Genomic DNA, 12,375 nt, shown 5'->3' on the forward strand with positions numbered 1-12,375 from the left:
CACACACACACACACACACACACACACACACACACACACACACACTTCAGACAGGCTGCATCCACCACTGTCTCCCCTGCCATTCTCATCTCCAGTTTTACCCCACAACCCAGCCACCTGTGCAGACTCTTACCAAGATGACAGCTGCCACCACCTCTGCCTCCTTGTCCACCAGCGGTATGACCAGCACTGAAGGGAAGAGGGCAATGAGATAAAATACTGAGCAGGAGGTTGGGGAGGGAGACAAAGACGCAGACAGAGGGGCTGGGGCAGAGACACAGAAAGACCCAGAGGGCCAGTGAGAGAGAGGGGGGGTCCTGAGCCGGCAACAAAAACAACCCTAGCAATGACCCTTGCGTAGAAGGAAACCCCCTCACTTCACAGCATTCTTCTGATCCTCCCAGAAACCCTGAGAGGAAGGGAGGCAGGTAAGGCTGAGCACCCTTATGCTATAGATTGGGAAACTGAGGTTCAGAAAGGGGAAGTGACTTGCCCAAGATCACACAGCAAGTCAGGTCTCCTGACTCCCAGTCTTGTGCACTTTCCACATCGAGACAGAGGACAGAGACCTAGAGAGACTGAGACACGAGGCAGAGAGAGACATGGCAGACAGGGGGCATGGAGAAGAAGAGAAAAGGAAATAGAGACACAGTGACAGAGCATGACAACAACTCCCATCTTGCAGCAGCCACAAGCATGTGGGAACCACGGCCATGGGTCACTGAGCCCTAGTAAGTGCCGAACCCTTAACATGCCCCCTTTTCAAGGTGAAAACCCTCAAAATGCCCCCTCAAGGTAAATACCCATTTTACAGTCAGGAAAATTGAGGCTCAGGTAGGTTAGTAGCATCAGGGAGAGGATTAGATGGAGGGACTGATTGCTGGAAACACAGAGCCAGAGAAAGGAGACAGAGATGAGGATGGGTAGAAGACAGACATGAGCTGGGAGCAGCACCACAGCCCTCCCTTGTCCCTGCCCAGCTCCGAGTTCTTACCTTGGGTTTCAGGAGCCAGTGGAGCCACCAGCCTGGCCAAGGGCTTCCCTGGCAGGTCCGAGGAGCCCAGCCCGTTGAAGCTCAGCCGCTTCCGGGAGATCACTGCCTCCCTGCAAAAGAACACAGTCCACCTCTTAGTCCTTGGATCAAAGAGAGGCAGAACTCAACCCGGGGAAGACGGGGGATACACAGCAGACTGCACCACACACGGGGGAAAGGATCTGCCTCACAAAGAGGACAAAATGAGAAGGTTAGACAACTGAAATCTGGCTTTCTGTGGCCCTGGCTGATAGATATAGGGAAGACATGTGTGCAGAGCCCAGTGCTGAACCTGGCCACAGGGAGAGCAGAGAAAGCCCCAGCAGAGCCCAAAGCTAGACTACCAGATCACACTCTCCCCTGCTGCTACTAGGCAAGTGCCCTCAGGTCTGATGTTCCTGGGGGAAATTAGGATGGGGGCAAGTAGAACCCTCCCCATCCATCCTCAGGAAACAACTGCGGAGCCAGTTTTAGTGCTAAATGCAGGAAGGAAACTCCAGAGGTTAATATCATAGCTTGAGTCTACTGGGACTTTCCTGTGTGCCAGGCACCTTATATGAGTTAGACCAGAATTCCTCACAATCCTATGAGTTACAAGTTAACATCATTTCCATTTTCAGCTGGAAAAGCTAAAGCACAGAGAAGTTAAGTAACCTGTCCAGGAGCACGTGGCTAACAAGCGGTAAAGGGGGGCTTTGATCCTAGGCAGGCAATTGGTACTAGAGGTAGAATGAACCACTGTGTTTGAACTGAACCATTCTAAAGATATGTTGGGTGTGAGCCTCTTACAGGGAGATGGGGGGGTGTCTGGAGAGAAGTGTGATTGTGGAAACTGAGGCAAAGGAAATTGGTCATGAGAAGAGTGAATTACTCTCGCCCTCTGCATATACCACCCTTCCCCCTAGTCTCTGGTCCTTCCTGCTTAATTAAGTGCCTGATTTTTTTAACCCATTGTCACTCCCTGATGATTAATTGTCTTAAGTTCCTTGTTTTTCATGCTGCTTCTAATTAATTGTGTTTATAAGGGCTGCCTGGCCTGGATAGAGAAGCTGGGGCTCTGGTGTGTGCATCTGGGATCCTAAGAGGAATCCAAATCAGATGTGGAAGCAGTCTGCAAGGCCTGGGTCTGAAGGCCACGATTACTGGAGAATCAAGGACCAAAGAGGGTGGGCATCTCATTCAAGGTCACAGTGCATAATAAAGCATTCTTTCCTGGCTCTTTGACAGTTCAATCTATAAAAACCACTAGTGCCTCTCACCTTCCAACCCTCTCAGCCAGAACCCCAAGCTCTAGGCTTCAGTTATGAGCAGTCTCGTAAGCCTGAAATCACTCCAGGCATGAACAGGGATCAAGGGTGGCAGGTGGGCCATGGAAGCTACCCTGTTGACTAAACTGACAAAGCCTGGGGCTTGTTGGAAACAGGGTCAGCCAAAGCTTACCTTGCTAGTTAGCATCTAACAAACTGGTTGTCTGGAAGCCACAAGGTGGCGCTGGTCCCCACACCTCCGGTCAGGGAGACCTTGACTCCAGATACCTGGGAGCTGACCCATTCTCTGTCCCTAGAGCTGGGACTGGCTTATCCTCTCTCTCCTAGACCCCTGATAATTTGTCCCTAGCGATCTTCTTTTCTGCCTAAAACCCTTTCCTCTGTGTGTGTGGCATCATAACCCCAGCCCTGGCTCAAGAACTCTGCTTTGAGGTGTCCTCTGGGTGCTCCTCAGTCTGAGTTTATCATCTCCACCCCTCCCTCAAACCCTTTCTAGAAACAGTACAATTGTCCACTAGGTCTTTGTTGTTGTTGGTTCATTCTGGGGCTTGAACTCTGGGCCTGGGTGCTGTCCCTGAGCTCTTTTGCTCAAGGCTAGCATTCTACTACTTTGAGCCACAGTTCTACTTCCAGTTTTCTGGTGTCATGAACTTTCCTGTCTGGTCTGGCTTTGAACCATGATTCTCAGATCTCAGACTCCTAAGTAACTAGGATTACAGATGTGAGCCACCAGTGCCTGACTGTCCACTGGGTCTTTTACAATTCTGAAGACTGTCCTGGTGGCCCTGGTGGCCTCCCATTTCCTCACCCAGCCACAATTGTCCCCTGCTCTCTTCCCAAACCACTTCCCAGGGACAGTAGAGGCACTTTTCCCCTAAGTCTCGCTGCAGCCTCCTATCCTCCACCCCCACCCCCCGGCCCCAGCCTCTGGCTTCCTGCCTGGATCTCAAACCATTCTCCATACAAAGCAAGAATACATTTTCACAAAACATCAGTCTGTCATTCCAAAGGGTCTTTAAGATGAGCAGAGCCTGACTTGAGCACCCCAGTGTTATGGGAAGGTTGACAATGTAGACCCATGCTTGAGTCAGGAGACTGGGCTCTGACAAAAAAGGAAGAGCAGGCTCCTGCCCAGCCAGGGCAGGAAAGGATGAGGTCAGGAAGGCTACCGTCGTGGAGTCCAAAGAATATGCAGAGGTCATCTAGACCAGTAGGAAAGGACAATCAAGCAGATGGAACTGAACATTTGAGGGTTCAGAGGAGAGAAGATTGCGTGTCACTGGAAGGCCCAACCACAAGGAGGAGGGCTGGCTGGACATCAGGGGACAACCCTAGACAGGGGTCAGGACAATAAGGACTGGATTTGAGGACAGTTGGCATCAGAGGGATTTGAGCAGGGGAGGGTAATGGTCAGCTTGATTTAAGACCCATCCCATTGTCTAAAACCCTCACAAGAGAGAGAGAACCTGACATAGGATATATACTGTCAGTGAGGGCCCCACTGTCTCCGTGTCTCTGGGTAAGAGATGGGAGACTGGGCTCAGATAGACCAATGTTGACTGGGGCTAGATTACTGCCCTCCCCTCTTTCATCCCAAGCTCTGGGGCTTCCCCAAACCCTCAACTCTCAGGAGGCCTTGGCATCTTTCTCTGCAGCTGGCTCTCTCCTCTCAGCTGCAGCCACACCATCCCCCTGGCAGGCAGAGACATGCCAGGCTGTGTTCCCTCACTCCACCTGTGGGAGCCTCTTCCCTTGGCTGCACTCTCCCTAGAACAGCTGTCCTGCAGGTTCTCAAAATACTCGCAGAGTAAGATGGGAAGGTATTGAGGTGCAGGCTCACCACCATGTAGAAGGGGGCTCGAACCCTAGTGATGTTCTCTTTCCCTCAGAGCCCCTACCTGCCTCCTCCCCAGCTCCTTCCTCCTTTCTGTTCCCATGTTCCTCTGTTCCAGAGAGGGGGATGGATTGTACACCCCCGCCCCCCCCCGGGACAGCTGTCCAGGTTGGAGACTAATGACTCAGGCCTGATGCCAGGGTGGTCATGGCCCGCCTCGCTGAAGATAAAGACAGATGGGCTCAGAGTGGAGAGAGAGGAATGGGTGTGGATTTTTATGACAGTTCCATTCCTTTAACAACTATTTGTTCAATGGAAAATGAATACAGGAAAAAAGCTCTCCGTGGGTAAGATCAACAGCCTGGGGTACAGTGGGGTGTATGGGCCCTCTCCACCTCCCAGAGCTCTTTTTCGCTGATCTTCTTCTAAGGTGAGGTCCCTGCTCCTTGCTGAGATGCCCCCACCCCATGCCTCATTTCTCACTAAGCTTTATTAAGCCCCGGTCAACACAGAATGCCCAAGACCCTTACTGAGCCCAGAGTCTCAATGAGTCCTGTACCCCACGGAGATTTAGCTCCTCACTAACCCCACCCTCCTGAGAGTCCTGGTCCCCTGACAGATACTCCGTCCCTTACTGAACCTCATCCTTCAGGAAACCCCAATTTCCTAACCACCAAGTCCCCTCCCCCACAGAGCCGCATCTCAGAGCTTCATCTCCTCACCACGCTTCAGCTTCCCACTGAGTCCCAGCATTCCCTAAGCCCTACCCCTCCATGAACCCCTATCTCTCACTGAGTCTTTACCCTTCCCTCACGCCTCTTCCCCTCTGAACCCTCCCACTCTCACTAAACATCCTCCTCCTCTTCTCTCAGAAACAGATGAGATCCAAATGAAAATCTCTTCCACTCCTTCCCATCGAAAATAAGAAATCTAGAGATGGATACAGATTCTGTGTCCTCCAAGACAAACAAGAGGAAACTGGATCTTGAGAAAGGAGGTTCTCGAGGTAGGCTGGGAGGCCTCCAAATGGTAGTGGGGACTGTTCCCCAGCATGGCTGAAAGGTCTGGAGTTCCTGCAATCAGCAGAGAGAATCAAAGGCTGTACTGGCAGGAAACACCCTAAGAAGAGGGAAACAACAGGTTGGGGACTGAAATAGGCTGAGATAGGAGTGAAGTGCACTAAGATATCGAGGAGAAGCCTTGTAGGATTTTCTCTTCTCTAGTCCTGAGATGCCCTTGTAGCTCTTAGAATTCAGGGCTAGAACAGCCCTCAACATCAGACTGCCCAAGCTTATTGTTCCACACAAAAGTAGATGGGAGAACAGAATAAGTGGGAACAACCCACACTAAGCAAAAGGAAAGAAATGTAAACATCACCTGATATGGAAAAAATAACTTGTAATGTCAAAGCTCACAGAATTCACAAACTTTATAGACCATGATAATGACAATTTGCCTGGTGAAAATTAAAATGTGTTTGTGACTCTAAGTAGCACTATTCCACAATACTGTGAAATTTATGTAATCACCTACTCTTAATTAAAGAATAAAAAGTGACAGAAGGGACAGGCTAAGAGAGATGGGTGACAGTGTGGTCAGACACTTTGTTCTCATATACTGTTTTGTAGAATGGGAACTTCTTTGTATAGCTACTTAAAGATAATTTAGAAAAAGTAGATGGGAGGCCTAGAGAGGTGGATGGGGTTGGGATGGCAGCCATATTATCCTGGATCTGGTCTCCAGACTCGATGCTTCTGTGGACAGATCCATCCCTGAGAAAGCCATTATGCCCAGTCACCTTTTCTGAGAAGCGGATCAGAGCTGGAAAACAGCATGCTTTGGGAAGAGTCACTGTAGGCCTCGGGTGGATCATGAGGGATGGGTAAAATGGGGCTGGCAGAAATGGAAGAAGAACAAGGAAGGATTTAAACAAGCAACAGGGGAGGAAACAGTTCGAGTAAGCACCAAAAGGCAGAAAACCTACTCTGACCTTGGGGCCTCTGTGAGTCTATACAAGGGAGGGGGCTGGACAGATCCCCAGGCTGAGGGGAACCCTTCCTCCCACCTAGGCTGGCCTCTATTCTGCCTCTCCCTCACCCCACGGTCAACCCATTCCTATTTTCCTGTCCCCTCAGGCCTTATCTGTCTTTATGAACCTGCCTCCACCTCACACCTGCTGCGGTTTGCCAGCCCTGCCCACAGCCTGGGTTTCCAAGAGGAGCAAACCTCCCCCACATCCACATCTCAGCCTGCTGGCAGGTGCCTCCACCTTCTAATGGGACCAGACCCAAGAAAAAGATCACTGGGTTAAGACCGTGACCCCAAGGTTCATCATGTGCACTTGGGAGAGGAGGGCAGCCAGCAATTCTTAAGCTCCTACCATGGGCTAGGCACTGCCCTACATACAAGGTACCTATAATCTCATGAAATCAATCAGCAGAGCCTCGGGGTAGGTACATCAAGGCAGGGATGGTATTGGGCTGAAGTCTAGGCCTGCCTGACTCCTAGTCCCCTGCTTTTCCCATTCCTAAGTTCAAGCTGGCTCCTGCTGGGAGCCTTTGAGTTCCAGGGTCTCACTAGACCCCAGACACCAGACACTGGAATAGGAAGACAGAGCAGAGATTCCCCAAGGGGGCACTGGATCTCAATCTCAACCTCCAAGTCTCAATGATGTCTGTGTCCCTGGGTTGTGAGTATGTGCCTGTCCTCATCTGCTCATACCACTCCTTGCTTTCCTGGCCCACCCTGGCCTCCTGGCACCTCTGACCCCCCATCTCCTGGCCTCCCCATCTCTACTGTGCTCTAGGTTAATTGCATTTGAATTCACTTTTAATCGCCTTATAAAGAAATCTTTTCGGAAGGCTTTGCTGGGTCTGTAGCGTTGCGCAGAGGCTGCTGAGTAGGCCTCTAAGGGAGAGCTCCCCCAGGCTCCTGTGGATCTTCCAGCCCTATACCATGGTCTTCAGATATGGGGGCCAGAGAAGACAGTCCATGGCTTTGTCTACACAGTCCTCGAGTGAAGAAGTTGCTAGGAGATGCTGAAAGTGTCCCCCACCCTCCCACACGGGAAACTCAGTGTCAGGACAAGAGGTGAGGAAGGCTCGGGGCTACCAGAGAGGTGCCAGCTGTTTCCATGGAGAAGGACCAGGGAGAGTGGCCGCCAGCCTAGATCCAGGGTTCCGGGTGCCAGGAGGGACCGTATAAGTCTAGGGTATCCTGACCGAATACTTCCATGATGAGTGAATGACTTAGTAGCCTCTGGTGCTACCCCAGAGCTGTTAGAAAGCCCTCCCTACAGTGTGCAGAGAGAATGTTCCCAGTGGTTCCCCCTCTGATCCAGTTGCTAACCCAGTGCTCCCTTGGGTGCTTTGTTTGGTTCTTAGAAAACAAGTGTTGATTCCTCAGAGCCTGTGTGCTCCCTACCACTCTCCTGTCCTCAGAGGACAGGTTTCTAAACAGACAGGAGCTAGACCTGACCCTGCCTCATCCATGCCACATGCCCTATGACATGTCTCCTGACTTTTGCCCATCTGGAAAATGCGGAGACTGAATTCAGTGCTTAGAGGTAGCAGGGTACTGATCCTCAAATCCCTGGTTCTAATAGTAATAAAACTATTACAGCAAACATTGCTTATCATGGACCAGGCTGTTTTAAATGCTTTACCTGCTTCTCAATGCATTTAATTATCCCAACAACCCTGTAAGTCCTAACACAAAGGGGAAAAGAATGCAAAACAAAACAAAAGGACCCAGAGAGACTGTCTAATTCACTCAAGATTACAAAGCTAGTGAACAGAAAGCTGGGATTTGAACCCGGCCAATGGGGCTCCATCTGCAGAATGCTGCCTGGGTCTCTCTGATCTCAGACACAAGGGCAGGTACCACAAGCTCTGGCCTATCTATTAACACTGGGATCCCAAGTCTAGCCTCACAGATAGTGTTTATGGCCTACTGGGATTTGAACTCACATAGAACAGCCCTAGTCTTGAGATGCTACAGCAGTCTAGAACTCTGTGAGGAGAGCGTTCCCCTGCCTTTGCAAGGGGTACTTTCTCTGTTCCCATCCACCTCCCCAACCCAAGAGCAGAACCAATTCTCCCCATCTCTACTGGAGTCAGCAATCTGGCTAAGGAACTCACCCTAGCAGAGAGGACAGGGACCACGTTGGACAGGAAAGATCAATGACCTCAGCACTGAGAATCCTTGGCCATGCAAGAGGGAAAAGGGGGTGCAAAGAACAGCTTACCAGATTTTCCCTTCCTGTGGCAGCTCATGTGGGGGGTCCTCACACACCAGCTGGGACTCTCCATCCAGCAGGTAGGTGTAGACAGTCTCCTAGGATAGAATGTGCTTGTGAGACCCTGTCCTGCTCACCCTGCACCCCATTCTCAGTCTGTCCACCAGATCTGTATGTATGGCAAGGTCACAGGCCCCATGGAAGCAGAGCTCTGGCATTTTGGGAAAGGGTTCTAGGCAAGCAGTTGGTATACAAATCTGTCTGCTTTCCTGTCACCCCCCCCCCACTAGGAGGATGCCAGATTCAGCCATTCCGCAAACTCTGACTATCTACTCTAGGGGTGTCCAGGGGTCAGAATGGCTCCCACACCAGAGGCCAGGCTTAGACTACCAGGAAGCTTCCTTCCTACCTGCAGGGACATATGTACACTTGTTAACCGTGTCCAGGGAGGGCACAGAGAGGGCACCACACCTGTCCTCTATGGAGGCCTCAGAGGGCTTCCTGGAGGAAGAGACTGTAAGCTGTAACAGGGCACATTTGAGTGAACAGGGACCAGACCCGGCTCTTGAGCCAAGGAGCAAGTCTTCCTGTGGGTCCAGAGGTATACAGAACACGGAGTATTTTGGAACTGACCGTGGGAGGAAGGAATGCAGGGTTAGCAGGCTCAGGGTGAGCCAGGCTGAGCTAGAAGGGCCTTGGAAATGGAGCAGGGGGAGGGGCAGGCAATGAGCCACACATGGGTAGATGTGCAGTGTAGACTGATCGCTCCCTAGAGAGGTGGAAGCTCTCACTCAAAGCTGATCAAGCCCTGAGTGCCACAGGCTTCCCTTGGTGGGGGCTGGTCAGTCTGCCTCAGGGGCAGACCTCCTCTTGGCAGAAGCAGGTGCCCTCATTGACAACCACAGGAAGAAATCCAGTTCATGTTCCTTTGGAGCAGAAACTATGAGACTTAAAGATTCCCGAACAAATTCCCAGTGTACATGGCTGGCTGCCGGGCCAGGGGACTGTACAATTTTGTCTGGGAGAGTCTAAACGGGGATGTCCTCTCTGCTGAAGCTATTGGAAGGAGTGACATGATTTGAGCTGTCAGAGGCCCCCTTGGGTTAGTCTGGAGTCCTTCTCTGTAGACCACATGAGCCCCTTGGCTCTACCCAGTCCTCCAAACCTCACATCCAGATGCTCCCTTACTATCTCCGGAGAAACAGAGCCAGGCCAGGTAGGGGTGACAGAGCCCAAGGAGATCTTGGCAGCCCAGCCCTGGCAAGGCCTGGAGCCTGGGGGGGGCTAGATGGGGTTCAGGATCAAGGATCCAGGGGGAGAGGGCTGCCCCTCCTCAGCTATAACCAGCCTCCTCACCATCACCCCCTCCCCCCCCCAGCCTCTAGGGGTGGGGCTAGAGGGTGGGTCCTCTCCCACAGAGAAAAGGGGGGGGGCTCAGAGAGGGGGCAGATCCTCACTTCACTTCCGGATGTCCGAGTCTCCCACTCCCTCCCTCGCAGCCTTCTGGGTTAAAATTAGCTGAGTTTATTGGAGAAGGAGGGAAGCATTTCAGACACATCAGCACCATCTGCATTTGGGGCTGCCTGCCACAATGGGTGCTGATGAGGAAGCCAGGTGCCAACAGCTCTCCTCCCTGCGGGGGGGGGGGGGGGGGTGGGGGGGAGACCCTCCTCCCCAAGCTCCCATCTCCCTCACCTCCCTGGTTGCTGTCAAGCACGGGCTCTCCCAAGTCAGGGCTACCCCAGCTCACTGCAGGCCTCCTGGGCAGCCCAGGGCAACAGCCCCGGAGCCTGATTGCCTGGACCACAGACTCATCTCAGACCCAGCACAGGATATCTATGGTAGCACAGCCAGCTGGGCACCAAGCCAGTCATTTCCTCTCCTGGCTTCCAGGGTAGCCTCAAGGCATGCAGGGCCAGCCTGGGCTTGAGACTTGCCATCCGCATCCTCCGTGCCCAGATGTGCCTCCACCCCAGGCCAGATGTTGCCTCAGTCGCATTCCTCTGCTGGAGGATTTATTTTGGGGCGCCAACACACCACCCACTTCCTATCAATTTCACGCTCAATAAAGCTCCGTCATTAGTCCTCCTCCTGGGCACTGAACTTCTAGGAGATTTTGGGAAGGCAGAGCTGAGGAAAGGGGATGGGGGGGCTTAGGTCCAAGACCCATTTGTCCCTGTCCTGCTGTGTGGCCTTGCGGGGAAGTGCCCTCCCTCTCTGGACCTCCGGTGGTTCATTCATCATGCAGTTTCAGGGACAATGGGCTCTGGTGGGGCGGTAAGGCCGCATCCTGAGTTGGCTGTGTTTTCCAAAGCAGAGGCTGCCCTTGGCTGGTGGTGAGAGTTAGGGAGAGAACATTCAAGGTCTTCGAACTCTGTTTGGGCATCTCTTCCTCCAGGAAGTCTTAAGTCTTCCATGACCCTTTCTCTCGAGCAGACCCTGTCCACCAGCTCCAAAAGTCTCTCTTCGTCTGCCACCACTGGGTAACCCTGATGCTTTGAGCCTCCAAAGCTAGTTAACACCAGGTTGGGGAGTAGCCTGGGGCAGCTGAAGAGGGGTTCATCCCTCCTCACCCCTAGTAAAGCACTCAGAGCCCAGGTAACCATGGTTACATGGTTACTCTCTATAATGCCAGCCATAGTATTGAGATGGGGGGGAGGGGAGAGAAGCTTAACGCTTGCTAAAGGTCATTTCATCCCGCCTCCTGTCTCCAGGAAGGACATTTGAACAATGAAGATCTGTCCATCAAGGCTAAGTCCTCTAGCAATTTCAAGCCCTGGTACCCAAGGAGTTCTTTTTTGTGTCTATCCTCACCCCTCCTGAGGTATGTATTCCCAACCCATCTGAGTTCATCTTGTCCTGTTATACCAAGTGCATCTATTCTGTTATCTGAGACAGTTGTTTTTTCCAATTAACCTCTAAGGCCCCTCTGATTCAGGGAGTTCATTCTTCAGTACTAAGCCTTTCACTATTGTTCCTCTGGAAAGCCCTCTCAGAACACCCCCTAACCTTCCACTTACCCACAAGGACCTGAGTAGGGACCCTGTCTCCCCCCCATCTCAGTGGGCCTGTATGCAGTAAAGCACAGAGCTGGATGAAGGTTGGGATGAGTGGGATGTATAAGGGACAGACAAACACCTACCACTTTGGGGAGCACAGCTGAGAGCGCATTCTTGGCAGCCTGCCGCAGGCCAGCAACGTCGATGACAGCGCCCAGGCTCAGCAAAGCATCCTAGAAGAGAGGAGAGGGCTTTAGCGGCTCTGCCAGGTAGGCTGGGGCAGCTCCCACACCCCAGAGGTTTGAACACACAGCCCCAGTCAGATACTTGAACCCCTCCAGATCTTGTGTCTCAGAATCAAACAGAATTAAAGCAACAGAATGCCCAAATCCCCACATATTACAGACGGGGAAACTAAGGCTCAGAAAAGAGCCAAGGACTTTAGTGAAGGCTTTACAAGGAGTAAAGAGATGAAGCCTGGAATAGACCCCAGGTCGCCTGTCCTTTGGGCCAGGATAACTCTGATATACTAGGGAAAAGCACAAGGCTCTTACTAAAACAAAAAACAAACAGAAAAGAAAAAAAAGCCACTCAGATCTGAATCCCATTCCCCAACATTGTAGTGTATGTCTTATTAGTAAAGTCACTGAGCCTTAATCTTATAGATGTAAATTGAAGCAACTGTGGCTGTCACACCCCCCCCCGTCATACACACACACAGGCTGCCATGAAGACAAAGTGAAACTGAGCACTAAAAACTAGAAATAAAAATAAAACAGTGTTAAAGGTGTCGGGAAGGTCCAGCACAGAGTAGATGTGGTACAAGGATGGCTTCTGCTGGATTCGCCACTTTCCCAGGACAGCAGTGGCTCACTCAGTTTCATTTCATGGCTGAATTAGGACTAGATCAAAAGTAGCAAAAATCCAAGGTATAATCCTACCGACATGGAAGACAAAGATTGAGAAGGTAGTCATTGAAGCCAACTCAAGCAAAAAAGCTCATG

At 51.7% G+C, this 12,375-nt stretch overlaps 1 protein-coding gene across 3 annotated transcripts in view; it reads right to left on the minus strand.

Moving 5' to 3' along the window:
• Positions 1-12,375, minus strand: part of Pde2a (phosphodiesterase 2A, cGMP-stimulated) — a 90,574-nt gene that overhangs the window by 17,333 nt on the left and 60,866 nt on the right. For all 3 annotated transcript variants that reach the window (XM_013014114.1, XM_013014113.1, XM_013014115.1), the window contains 4 exons: positions 11,515-11,604; positions 8,382-8,470; positions 995-1,104; positions 134-189 (listed from right to left, as the gene is read on the minus strand). In XM_013014114.1, the coding sequence (XP_012869568.1) occupies positions 134-189; positions 995-1,104; positions 8,382-8,470; positions 11,515-11,604 (345 nt within the window). The remainder of the gene's footprint in view (positions 1-133; positions 190-994; positions 1,105-8,381; positions 8,471-11,514; positions 11,605-12,375) is intronic.

This window comes from Dipodomys ordii, unplaced genomic scaffold, assembly GCF_000151885.1.
Source record: "Dipodomys ordii isolate 6190 unplaced genomic scaffold, Dord_2.0 Scaffold22, whole genome shotgun sequence".
Taxonomy (NCBI): domain Eukaryota; kingdom Metazoa; phylum Chordata; class Mammalia; order Rodentia; family Heteromyidae; genus Dipodomys; species Dipodomys ordii.